General features: G+C 39.0%; 1 protein-coding gene across 1 annotated transcript; it reads left to right on the plus strand.

The window, feature by feature from the left end:
• Positions 1-227: 227 nt before the first annotated feature.
• si:ch211-152p11.4 (regulator of G-protein signaling 1) lies at positions 228-10,807 on the plus strand. The gene is made up of 6 exons (XM_041808199.1): positions 228-657; positions 4,063-4,544; positions 6,304-6,353; positions 7,454-7,587; positions 8,951-9,117; positions 10,376-10,807. The coding sequence occupies exons 2-6, from the start codon at positions 4,068-4,070 to the stop codon at positions 10,544-10,546; spliced, it is 999 nt and encodes a 332-aa protein (XP_041664133.1). The 5' UTR covers positions 228-657; positions 4,063-4,067; the 3' UTR covers positions 10,547-10,807.
• The last annotated feature ends 2,725 nt before the right edge of the window (positions 10,808-13,532 follow it).

Here is a 13,532-nt window from a genome sequence, read left to right on the forward strand (position 1 = left end):
TGTTTTACTAGAAGACAACCGGAAACCAAACTAACAGAAAAGTGTTTGACTATTGTTATTTTATTATCAGAAGACTTTTTAATACAATATTGGTTATTTAAACACATTTATATTTATCTTTGAAATCCCCTGTTCTGTCACATAGTGAACTCTGTGGTCTGAGGCTGCGGGCTGTCCTGACTTTACCAGACTCATTTGAGAGAGTGACACAGACATGTTCAGACAGGTGAAGGTGTGGCAGAGAGCCGCACTCAGTCAGTCTGAGGGTCATGTGACTCAGAGTATAACTACAGTGATCGGACAAACTTGTAGGTCTGAGTTAGTGCACTCACAGCTGTGTAATTGTGTTGTAGTAGTCTTTTGTGTAGCTGTGAAGTTGTTCTTGTGTAGTTGTGTGACTGTTGTGTAGTTGTTGGGTAGTCATTGTGGTGGTGTCTCTTTATCCTGATCTCAGTAGAAGCTCTCTCCGGGACTCTCTCTCGGTGTTTGACCGCAGCAGGGTCGTTTCTGTTCGGCTTTCTTTGTCTTTTCCACTTCGTGGATATAAAATCTGCTCTGTTGCATTCCTGAGAGTTCAGCGCGTGCACGTGTGGCACCTGAGCAGCAGGAAGTGATCGAGTTGACATGGAGCGACATTAACACCTGCAACAGCACCAGGTAAGCTCACATGGAAAGAAACTTCAGAGAACAGCGAACTGTCAAATACATGTAGTTTTTCACAGTGTGGTGTTAGTGAGGGTGAAATCATAAGAGAAAAATTAGCTGGTAAATACATGTTGTTTTTTACAGTGTAGTGTTAGTAAGAGTTAAATGAGAAAAAAACACAGAGCTCATGGTCTGTCAGGCTATTATTTTTCATACTTTATTTCTATGTTTTGCTTTTTTTTTACTTTGCTTTAACAACTCCAACAGAACAGACCAGTCATCAGAGGTGCTAGAATACAGTTCATTTTATTGTACTGTTTAAAGTAGTGGTTCCTATCTCAAGTGTCCAGTCACTATCATCACTAGTCCATCTCATTTATTGATGAAGTGTTCATCCAGTGTAGGACCTTTGCTTAGCATTTTACACACTAACTAAAGCTATCTAACAGAGTTAGTCACAGAAAAGTTAGGGAGATAAACAGAAATTATACATAAGTAATAAGACTTATGATGATTTATATTATGTTCAAAAATGTTATCCATAGTGACCAGTAGCAACTGAATTTATCATGACAAAGGCTGAAGGAAAAGTTCAGTTTCTCCATATACAATTCCTTTACAGTTGTAATCCATTCTGCTTTTGTTGGTGGTTCCTTGTCAACCCACTGGTCAGTCAGACTTTATACAAGACAAAAAATCCAGCTAGAGGATTAAAAATGAGAAAAATCAGTAAGATTATTTCTGTGATCACAAGAACAAAGATGTGGATCTTTGATGAAATATTAAATTATTGATGATATTTTACAAACATGTTGATAGAACAAAAACAGACATATACGTAAATAAAGTACAATAACATTAACAGAGTGCTCCTAAAAAGTTTAATAGGGATGCAGAATATTATCAGCAGAGCATTGATATCAGCAGACAGGGGCAATTTTAGAATAATAACTTTAGAATCCAACTATCTGTATCCAATATCTAATATTCTCCAGTGTAGCCTCATAATTTTATAATATTGTAATAATATTAGGATATCATTTTGTAATTCAGCATAACAGAAACATTAACTTATTTTTGGACATTTTACTGTTAATATTATTGTACTATTTTATTATTAATTTTTGAAAGCAGGACTCGTGTCACTCATAACACTGGTGCTTTTTGTGAATGCTACTGTTGGCCTACACGCATGCACATTATGAGTTTTATAATTTTTAATCTGTGTTTTTTTTCTTAAAGCTAATAACTTATATTTTTAATTTTTTTTTTTCCTCCAGTGATAGCTTGGGAATAAAACAATTGCTACAACATACCTGTCAGACTTTAAAGGTCTGGTTGGGTAGCACCCCTGTAATTTATTAGGGGTGCTGAGATTTGTCAGATGGTTTCAGCAGCCCTAAAAAGGATCAAGAATCCACTATGTTGGTAGACATGCCAATATATTTGGCTGATAAATCGACCCTTTGTATCATCAGACATTAGTGATGCACTAATACTACTTTATTCAGACCAAGTACATGTACTTATATTTAGGTACTCACTGGTACTGAGTTAAATTATGAACACTAGGGCTGTACAATTTGGAGAACATATATAATTGTAATTATTTTGACTCATATGGTAAATTTGATGAGAACTGTTGAATTATGCCACTCATTTTGATAAAGAAAAACATATACATAAATAAAGAAACATTTTGTGTAATCTATTCTAACAAAATAATCCTTGAATGTTTGCTGTTGTTATCATCTCATCTCTGACTGGCTCAGCCTCTCTTTGAACAGGAGAAACTTTGTGTTCTCTACAGTAAAAAAGAGTGAATATATCAGTACAAGCTAAGATGAGTTTGGAAAAATCAGCACATTAGATATCAACAAAAAACCCTAATTTTTGGGGAGATTTTACCTCTATTGTGATAGGACAGCTGCAGAGAAAGATAGGCCATGTGGGGAGAGAAAGTGATGGAAGACCAGACAGCATGAGGATCAGGATTCAAACCTGGGGCCAGCATGTCTAGGACCGTAGCCTTTGTAGATGGATGCCTGCTCTATCTACCGAGCTGAACTGGTTCCCCCTACCCATTGATTTTTATCCAACTTTAGAGTTTTTTATTTTTCTAAATTTAATCTTTTTTTAACCAGGAGAAAAGTTTGTTCACAATGAAACTTATTTTTGAAGGCTGAGTACTGTTGAGATACCCTTTAGCAAAGCACCCAATCCCCATTTGCTCAGACCCTCCCTCATGTGCAGCAGTCTCACCTTGACTTTTCTCCATCAGTGCATGTCCACATATCCTGTTTGTGCATGCATGTCTATTTCAGCATACAGGTTTGAGGAATGGTCAAAAACAGAGTGTAAACATAAAATTTCCATATTCATGAAGCAGGGATAAATATTGGCCTACATCCGTTGTTAATGTCAGCCTATTGTGTAAAAATTTCAGCTTTTATTACCTAAAAATATTGGTCTTTATCAGTTGTAAATATCAGCCTATATCAGCTATAAAATATTGCCTATAACTACTGAAAATTTCAATAATATAGGATGTAAATACTGGCCTTAATCAGTTGTAAAAATCATGCTGTATCACCTGTAAATATTAGCTTATATTGGCTGAAAATATCAACATTTATCAGTTGTAAAAATTGGCCTTACTTATGAATAAATTAAGGGAATTTTAGTCAGGACCAACAGACCTACACCATCTGAATTCCAGTTTTTTATTCATTCCTTTTTTCATTCTTTAAACTTTAAAGGTGTTTTAAGGATTGAATGAATATGTCAGAACTACATTTATACACTGTATTAATATCAGTATTGCTAAAATAAATGTGGAAATATCAGCATCAGCAAAAATCCAATACTATCAGTATAGGAAGGGTTTGTCCTTCATCATCCTCCTTAAAGAACCTATGAGAATGAGCTGAGATTGTTCTGGAACTTTCTGAGGCAGAACAGCTGAATGTGACTCTTCTGTTAATAAGTTAACCTTTATTTTTATGTGTATGTGCTCTTGAATGAATCAGGTTAAAGACTAAGCTTTAGTTTGAAAGTTTGTACCTGTGGGCTTCAGAACATTTAGTGGAAAAGAAAAGACTCATCTTTATCAACCTAATTTAATTCATGTATATCTCGTATTTCAAAGTTTTCAGATTGTCTAAACTTAATGAGATTCAGACAGAAAATCTGTGATTAATCATCTTCAATAATCGTTATCTGATGTGATTCATTAAAATAATACTGATAAAGGCTTCAGTGTGGGTTTGTTACTGTTTCTCTCCCTCTTTGCTTGTAGTACCCACCTTTACAAACATTGCCAACATATTTGTCCAGTGTTACTCTGTGTCCCCTCCCCCTGTGCTCTCTGCCTGTCTGCCAGCGACATTAACGCCACTTTTTGCTCCTCCCCCTCAGCGGCCATGAGGAGGTTCAGCTCAGAAGGTTCCCTCCTGGACCTGGACTTCTTCCCGTGGCGGAGGGTGGGTCTGAAGCACCAGGATAATGAAAGGTGCCGGGACTCGGGCACCTACAGGCCTCACCTGGAGGACAATGAGCCTGAAGAGAGGCAGGGCTGGGAGACACCCACCATCCTGGAGCCGAGTGAGGATGAGGCAGGGAGGGGTGAGCTGAGGAGGGAGCAAAGCTTGAGCGTGGAGGAACTGAGCGAGCTGCGTAAACACAACCAACTACGGGTGATGAGCGAGGGCTGCCGGGCCTACAGCGATGGACAGATCGCCCCCGACAACCAGGGCAGCACGGAGAGCGTGGGGCAGGACCAGCCACCTCCTCCTTCGCCATCCTTTTCCTCCTCCTCCAACCCGTTTAAACGGACACACGGCCATCACCGAGCCAAACTGTCAGCTGCCAAACTTCACCTGAAGAGTCTCTTTGGACAGGTGAGACACGTGAAGAGACACGCCCACAGACAAGAACACAAACCCATAGAGATATGCCCACAGACACACCATCAGACACATCCACAGAGATGGAGACACACCCACAAACATGGAGACACACCCACAAACACATATAGACCTCCACATAGACGACCCCACAGATGTTAACCTTCACATTATAATCTGCAAAAGCATCACAGTGTAGCTCTACAAACCTTACCTTTTTGAAGCTTTATATCCATTCAGCAATGGTCTCAGTTCCTGAGTTCCTACAGTAATTATCCTGTTAATTTGCTCCAGAGTGGATCTGATTATATTCACCAGATGTCATAAAAATCCAAAGTAGATTTATCTTGACCTACCTGATTTAGAAATGCTGATGTATGCTCCTGTAGAAGACAAAGTTTTTAGGATCTTGACCTAGTTTAAAGATAAACCTGGTTTATTCATGACTGCTTGGTAAAGAACAAACCTATCCCAAATCCCAGAGTGTCACAGTAACATCTTTGATTGGTGGAGCCTCCTGTAACAATGGAAATAGTACCACTGATTGCTCCAGGGAGAAAAAAGTTGGTTAAATTGAAGAAAATGGAGGGGAAGAATTAGTTAAAATGCTATAAAAATCTGCGGTGGGGTATTGCATTCACTTGAAAATAAAAAAAAAAAATCCTCCTGTTTTTACGACATACTATCTCATAAAAACAGGAATTTATCTATTTTTGAATTTCCTGTTTTTACGACATAATACTCTTGTAATAACACGAAATCATTTATTTTTGATTTCCCCTGACGCTCTCCTGCATGATTGGTTGCTGCATTTATCAGCCAGTAATTAGAGGTGCGGGGTTAAGAAGTAGTCAGAATCTTTCAAATCCTGAAAGATGTTGATCCGGTGCATATTTTTTCCTCAAAAATCCCCACCAGTTCTCTATGCATTGGTTATGATTGCTTGAGCCATACAAATAGCATCTGTGTAAAAACTCATCAACATAATCATGTCTTAGGAATATCTGTATCTGCTCCATGTAACAGTTCTCTGTCCCTAGGTCTGATCCAATTCTGTTGTTATGAGTTACTATCTCATAAAAACAGGAAAATCAAAAATAAATAGCAAATCCTGTTTTTATGAGATAGTTACGTTGTAAAAACAGGAGGACTTTTTAAAATTTTCAAGTGAATGCAATACGCCACCATAAAAATCAACCCAAAAGAAATATTTAAAAGGAAAAAACTCTTGCACACCTGGACAGGAGGAAAGATGAAAACAGGTTAATCTCCAAGTAAATAATTTCATGTCTGCACATTTCTAGTTTTTTTTTCTTGACTTTAGCAAACTGTCAGTCCTGACAACTCCAGTTTGTTCCATCTTGTATTGTTTGAAACACCCAAACTGCACATCTATCAGGATTTTAAAAACAGAGAGGAAAGGGAAAGCGAAGCCGGTGGGTCTGGTAGCTCTTCCCTGTCTTCTTGATAGTTCCTACTGCATGTAACTATTGTTCTTCATGTGTTTTGTTGTGTCTGCTTCTTCTTCATTTGCTGTTTGCTGGTTAATTAACAATTAGGAGCATTAGTGCAACCTGGATTGAGGTATGGATACTGTGTGGAGGGCCTTTTTCTTCCATTTGGACGTAGTCATCATCTGCATACTCCAAACGGTGATGGATTGTTATGATCACAAACATAGTTACTCCTGTTTTTTCTTGATTTATTCCCTTAAATCATGTCTGTTTAGTTAAATCTGTGTTCTGTGTTTCAGAGTCCTCACTCGTCAAACTCTAACCTGTTCAACCCAGATCAGAAGGACAGGTGAGACTAACCTTTTCTCCAGCTGATCATCACTGATAAGTTAATCTCAGGTAGAGGCTCATTTTTGTCTGAAAATAGATCTGTCTAACCTGGCATGCCAGATAAACCACTCATAGACAGCAATTGGGGAAGGGCAGAGCCTTTGAAAAAAACTCAGAGGGTGATTGGATGAATGTTCTGACTGTCACAGCTTTACGGGCAAATCAGAGCAACAAAACACGTGACGAAGGCGCTGTCAAGCTGCGCCCCAACCGAAGGAGTAAACTCCATAGGGAACTGCATAACATGAACCAGGGCGACTGTAGACATGTCAGTACACGACTTTGGTGTTTTTGAAAGGAAAACAACTCAGTGCTGTTCTTTGTTCTTCTTTTAACGAAGAAATGTCGTCAAGTTCTGATAAGTTCTGATAATGAACAAGGTTGAGGGAGGCGAGATGGATTCGCCAGTGAGAAACATGGAAACGGGCGAATCCATCTGCTTTGCAAGGTTAAGATCTGTCCATTGCTACGTCCAAACAGTACAGCCATAACTACCTAAATACCCCCACACGACCTCTATATTAATGTGAATGTTCTTAAGTCTATCCACTAGCGGGCGCTTTCTCTCACAGAGCTCCCTTTCTTCTTTGGTGTTCAGCTGACCTTTAGTCCTCCTCTGAATCTGCCCATGTGTTCAGTTGTAGTCGTCTGTCTCTGAATCAAGGCGAGCTAACATCATAGATATGATTGTAGATCCTAACCAGTGTGCACAACCTTTTCTCTAAAATGTCACCACTGTTTGTATTTTTCTTCTTTGTTTTTTTTGCTGCTTTGGTTTGAACTGTTGGCTAAGCTGCTCAATGCTGCACCCTTGGTTACTGCTGGTATTGCAGTGTTTGGTTCATATCAGCATACTTTGAGAAAAATTCAGACAAAACAACAGCAGCGTACAGACATTAGGGTCCATGTGTTAGAGAGAAGAGCATAAATGAGCCTCAGCATGATACATGATCTCTAATATAGCTGTTTAGAGACATGTAATAACCCAATCTGTAATGAATAAACATCATATTAACAAATGTTTCAAATTGCTGCTATGTTTCTTGTTTTTGTCCTCAGCGTGGTGGAGCGACGCTCTCGGCTGCACTTTATGCGTCAGTGGTCTCAGGTCGGACACGGTAAGAAGAGGAACATCAGCAGGGAGGAGCTAGAGGAGTGGGCAAAGTCTCTGGATGCCCTGCTGGCCAGTCAAAGTGAGTCTAACTGTTTTTTTTCATTCACCATCAGCCATGCTTTTAGGGGAACATCTGTTGAAAGTCTCATCTCATCTTTGAGTGATGGTGGTGTAATTTTGCTGTCTGGATCTATGAGGTATTTATCTATAGTACAATATCAACACAGCACAGGAGCTGCTTTATAAAGGCCAACACTTGTGCTGGTTTATTAATGATCATTCAGAGGATATATTTTATTTAAAGTAGGACAGATATATTTTAGAATAATTTGATTTATTTACTGTAACCATCTCAGCTTTTGTTTCCTGTTTTGCAAAACTTTCTTATGTGCAGTTTTGGAAATTTTGAAAATAACAAAAATCATGGAGATAATTTGTATTGTAGTAATATTGTTTGACTTTAGCTTGTATCAAATCAAAATTCAAAACTCCGGAATCATCACAGCTCTAGTCCTTACCAGTTTAGTTTAGAGTAATTGGTCTACCTTTACCTGATGTGTTTTAATCTGAGCTCACCTTTACCTGCAGAGATAATGAGCTGCATCACTGCCTCTGTGTGCTCAGCCATAAAGAGCTCACACAGTTATAAATCAGGCTGTGGGGTCTTTATCTCAGTTAAAGCCATCATAATTCACCTGCAGGTCATTGCAGCCAAATTACTTCTGTCTTTGTTTGACTGTGGGTCAGTCTCTGATGGTGCTGTCTGTCTGTATCAGTGATGGTGTATTTATGATCAGTGTCGGTTAGCGTCATCATCACCATCATCTTCCCCTCTGTCAGCAGGACCATCCCTCTGTGTCTGGTGGTTGTGTTGTTGTTGTGTGTCACCAGACCATTAGCTCTTACTGGTCACATTAAAAACACAGACGGTCTAATAAACTCACCATCATCTGATGACGCTTACGCCGTCTGAGGTAGGAGATGAAGCCTGTGACGTTGACGCCATCTCCTTTCTCTTAGCTGCTCTGTCTCTGTCTGTTCTGTCATGGGGATAAACCTTGGAAGTCAGGCTACATTTAGATGAGTATACCAATATACTATGGCTGTATTATTTATTCATTCTTACCTAAAAGGGACGAATTACATTATGGTGTGTGCCTCGAACTAGACTTAAATGCTAGAGGATCTGGTAAACCAGCCAGGTAAGGGGAGATTCTTTAAAGTAATCATAGCTGTCATGATAATGATTGACCCTCAGTGCAGCTGTTCTTCTGTGAAGAACAGAGAATGAATTTTAGACAACAGTAGCAAAGGATCCTCTACTCTCACAGATGCTGTGACCTTAAACCTGATCCAGCAGGCCTCGACACAATCATACCCTCTGCGTTCTTTTAAATTAAATCTATGAAGTGATCTTCTATCTTCTTTCTCCTCATCCTCAGGTGGAATTCAGGTGTTTGGTGCATTCCTGCGCTCAGAGTTTAGTGAGGAGAATCTTCAGTTTTATCTCGCCTGTGAACAGTACAAACAATCATCGAACAACTTCAGTCTGCAGAGGAGAGCACGGGACATTACCACCACCTACATCCAGCCAGGATCACCGCGAGAGGTACAGTACACCTGAACACCTAATAAACAAACCTAATAAACACAAATATGGTTGCTTCTCAAAATATTAGAATATCATGAAAAAGTTCATTTTCCCCAAAATTTATTGTATTCTAGATTCATCACACACAAGTTAACTATTTCAAAGTTTTCTTTTTAATCTTTGTGATTACAGCTTACGGCTCACTAAAAATAGAAAAATCCACTATTTCTAAATATGACAATATTGAGTTAAAGTGCAGTTTGTTGTCAGTTATTTCAGTCCTTAAAGAGCTCTAATCAGCTAATTAACTCCAAACACCTGCAGAGGTTTCCTGAGCCTTCATTCTCTCACCCTTATTAAGTACACACAACCACAACCATGGGGAAGACTGCTTAATTGACAGATGTCCAGAAGACAATCATTGACACCCTCCACATTGGGGAAGGGGTGAAATGACAGGCTGTTCTCAGAGGCTGTGTCAAAACATATTCATGGAAAATTGACCAGTAGAGAAAAGTGTGGTAAGAAAAGAAGCACAAGCAACAAGGATGAGCTCAACCGTCAGAAGATTGTCATACAGCACATTCATGAACTTAGGGGAGGTTTACAAGGAGATGACTGAGGCTGGAGTCCACTTTTCAAGAACCAAGATACAGAGACTTGTCCAGGAAATGGACTCCTGAACCACAGATGTTCAAAGCGTCTCACCTGGGCTAAGGAGAAAAAGAACAGTCAGTGATGGTTTGGGATGCCATGTCATCTGCTGCTGTTGGTCCACTGTGCTTTATCAAGTCCAGAGTCAACGCTGTCAGCCATCTGCCAGGAGATTTGGAGCCCTTCATGCCTCCATCTGCTGAGAAACTTTATGGAGTTACTGATTTCCTTTTCACCCGTGTACAGTGAAGACAAAACTACCAGAAACTTTTTTGCTGACCACGCTATTACTGTGCTTGATTGTGACCTGAATCCTGTAGAGAATCTCTGGAAAAATGTCAAGAGGAAAATGAGGGACACAAAACTCAACAATACAGACAAGCTGAAGGCTGCTATCAGAGCAACCAGAGCTTCATAATGCTTTGTATGTCACATTGATGCAGTGACAAGAGGTGCAACTCCCCTTTACACCTATAATAATACCTATAAACACACCTATACTACACCTACATGCAGCTGGCATCTCCTACCCTAATGTTTATTTTCCTGTCTAACAATATTAATATTAATGATGATAATAATAGTGATAATAATGACAATAATGAAAATTTCTCCGTTGTAGGTGAACCTGGACAGTAAGACGCGCGAGCTGACCCTCCAGCTGCTTCAGGCTCCATCTCACAAGTCTCTGTCCCACGCTCAGAAAAGGATCTACTCCCTGTTAGACACCGACTGTTACCCACGATTCCTCCAGTCCAAGATCTACCTGTCCCTGCTGAACCCTGAGGATTGAGGACAGTTCAGGGACAGGTTGGAGAGACTGCTGGATCTCACAGGATGAAAGGACTAAAAGACAGACAGGTTCTGGAGTGAGGTACCTAGATATCAGATCAAACCCTCATCTCCCACGTCTTTATGCTTAGCTAAGCTAAGCTAACTTTGTCGTGATGGTGGGATGGACTTGAAAAGATGCTGATCATGAATTGAACAGTTTCTAATTGAACAGAAGACTGATCACTGAATATTTAATCACATTAAATCAATTTAAACTTCACTGTTTCCTCCATCTTTAATTATTTGTGTGTCTTCTTTAACTCTGAAGAAATCTGACCATGAAAACTTCTTAAACACTGATCATTTCCCGTGTGAAACTCTGCTGCTCTCCTGTTAACCATTAAACTCGCGCCTGTGTTCCCTCTGAGCTTCACCGCTTCATTAACTGGAGATATAACCTCTCAGTTATAACACGTTGAAGTCTCTGCTGAATCAGAGAAAATGACTTCCTCCCATGGAGTCATTATTGTTGTAAAACTCCAGAGCATGTTTTAAAGTTTTGAGAGCATGACTTACTGATTTTGAGCTCCGATTTTTCTTCAAACTTTCCATTAAAACTCGTCATTGTGTTCTAAACTGCCCCTCTGTGCTTTGATTTTCTCTGTTTGTGCTCTAAATCTCCGTTGTTCTCAAATCTTTTGCTGCTTGCTCCAACCTCCTGGGCTTGTGCTTGAACCATTCTCCTCTCATTCAGGTTGATGCTGCTTTTTTTGTCAAATTAACTCAGATTTTTCTCTGTGTGCCCAAAAAAAACCCTTCTGCTCTTTGATTTTTACCAACCAATAGGAAACAAGTAGAGGATGGACCAATCACGTTTGTTCTGCCTGTTGTTGCTATGCTGTTTTTCAGGATGCATTTGTTTAGATCTCATTAAGGGAGTCCCAATGTTCTATCACATACAAACATTATCTCAGTCAACTTCCAAGCCCTATACCTCCAACTCAGTTCCTCCTACAGACTCCATTTTTTCTCTTAAAGTAGACAAATTATTCAGATATATATGGTTGATTCATTTTTTTGCTAGCTTTTACAGATTTCTAATTATTACTGTTAAAGTTTAATGATAACTGTTGGCTCTCAGACTTTTACAGTGTGTGTACGTGATAGAATGTTGGGACTCTGTTAGTGCGATCAAAGGAAATGTCTCCTGGAGAACAGCATAGCAACAACAGGCAGAGCAAACATGATCAGTCCATCCTCTATTTAGCTGATTTTAGTATTTATTTGGCTCCCTATTGGTTGGATCATCAAAAAACTCAAAAAGCAGAGAAGGTTTTGAGCACACACAGAAATCAGAATGTCAGTTTAACATAAGCAGAAGCAACCTGAAAGAGAGGAGAATCCTTTTTAGAACAGAAAATCTAAGCACGAGGCAGTTGGACAATCAACAAGTCATGGGCTCAAAACATTAAAATATGCTCTGGAGTTTTTCAACAATGACTCTATATCCGATATGGTCTAAGCTCACCGTGAGGAGGATCAGGAAACCCGAGCTCAGGGAACTTCCTGTCTGTTTCTGGGTCTCCCTCCTGAAGCCTTTTGATGCTCTGAGCCAATTCTGAGCTAATGAATTGTCCACTTTCACTTTAACTTCATGTCTTCCCATCAGGTTTATACTGTCATTTACTTTCCTTTTTGATATTGTTGAACAGTGCTTCAATAAAACCTATATATAAAATCTATTCAGTCAGAGAGGGGGTGAGAGGGAAGGATGCCCTTCACTTCTGATGGTCAGTTATGAAGACAAACAGAAAGTCTGTTGAGAAGTCCAAACCAGATACTTCAGTCTTAATGGTTTCACAGTGGGACAGCACTAAACACTAACACACTTACCAGGAACAGGGCTCAAAGTCCATGAGTCTGCCAAGGAGGAAAAGCCTGATATGGGCAGAGCTAAGAGACAATTTAGCTGCATTATATCCCAACCCCCTTATTTTCAAACTGATGATGGAAATAAAGAGTTTAATCTGTTTGGAGTTATTACAAGAAAAATCAATTATTCCTGAACATGCTCAGTTATTTTTTTTTTTAAAGGTTGGACACCCACAAAGATTATTTTTAGCCTGGCTTTAGGACAGATCTCATCTCCACAATTTGAGGCTTGTTGCATTTGTCCAAATAATCCTTAAATGTGTGGTGTGAATACTATTACTTTACTGCTCACTATCAATTGGGAGCCTCCCTGACCACAAAACATTAAAACAAGCATGTCTGATATTGAGGATTCAAGGTAGAATTATATGGAAAGAACCTCGTCCATTCAAGGCAGTTCAGATTAAACAGAAAACAAAAAAAGAAAAAAAAAAAAAAGAAAATGGAAAAACTGGACCTTATTTTGTTTTGTTTCTCCTTTTTCTTACAAAAAGAAATGAATAAATGAAAAACTTTCTTTTTTTATCTTATTGCTTTTGTGTTTTGAGTCAAAAAAAGGAAGATGAAAAAACAACACTGGTGATGTTGCAATATTTTGTTTCCTTTATGGTTTCCTCTACGTGCGGCTTGCTGCAGGTGGTGTGAACAAAAAAAGAAAGGTTCATCACCAGTGTTCCTTTCTATGATGCTAAGTTGAAAAGCAAACCATTCATTTATCTGTTTATTTTTGAGGAAAAAGAAACAGAACACATAAATAGTTCCTTTTTTTTAATTCTCAGTTTTATATCCAGCTGCTTGAAAGAGCCAAAGACAGTTTCTACCAAGCATGATTAAGGAACAGATTATTACTTGATTTGGAGTTTCTTTTTTCAAAATACTTACCTGTTTAAAGTACACTGACCCTTCTTAAGCATGCTCTCTGATCACTGGTAATACTTAGGTGTCACATGCTTCTGATTTCAGAAAAAGAGGAACTCGAGCAGACATCACATATTACCGAGTGAAATGTTAATGTCAAACATTCATCTGTCCTTTTAAACCATCTGATAATAGTCAGCAGTATTCTGTTTCCA

Source organism: Cheilinus undulatus, linkage group 16 (assembly GCF_018320785.1).
Source record: "Cheilinus undulatus linkage group 16, ASM1832078v1, whole genome shotgun sequence".
In the NCBI taxonomy this organism is placed as follows: domain Eukaryota; kingdom Metazoa; phylum Chordata; class Actinopteri; order Labriformes; family Labridae; genus Cheilinus; species Cheilinus undulatus.

Coding starts and splice junctions, on each gene's coding strand:
- si:ch211-152p11.4 (XM_041808199.1), top strand. CDS start 4,068: ATGAGGAGGTTCAGCTCAGAAGGTTCCCTCCTGGACCTGGACTTCTTC. Junction 4,545..6,303: donor TGAAGAGTCTCTTTGGACAG/GTGAGACACGTG, acceptor TCTGTGTTTCAG/AGTCCTCACTCGTCAAACTC. Junction 9,118..10,375: donor AGCCAGGATCACCGCGAGAG/GTACAGTACACC, acceptor TCTCCGTTGTAG/GTGAACCTGGACAGTAAGAC.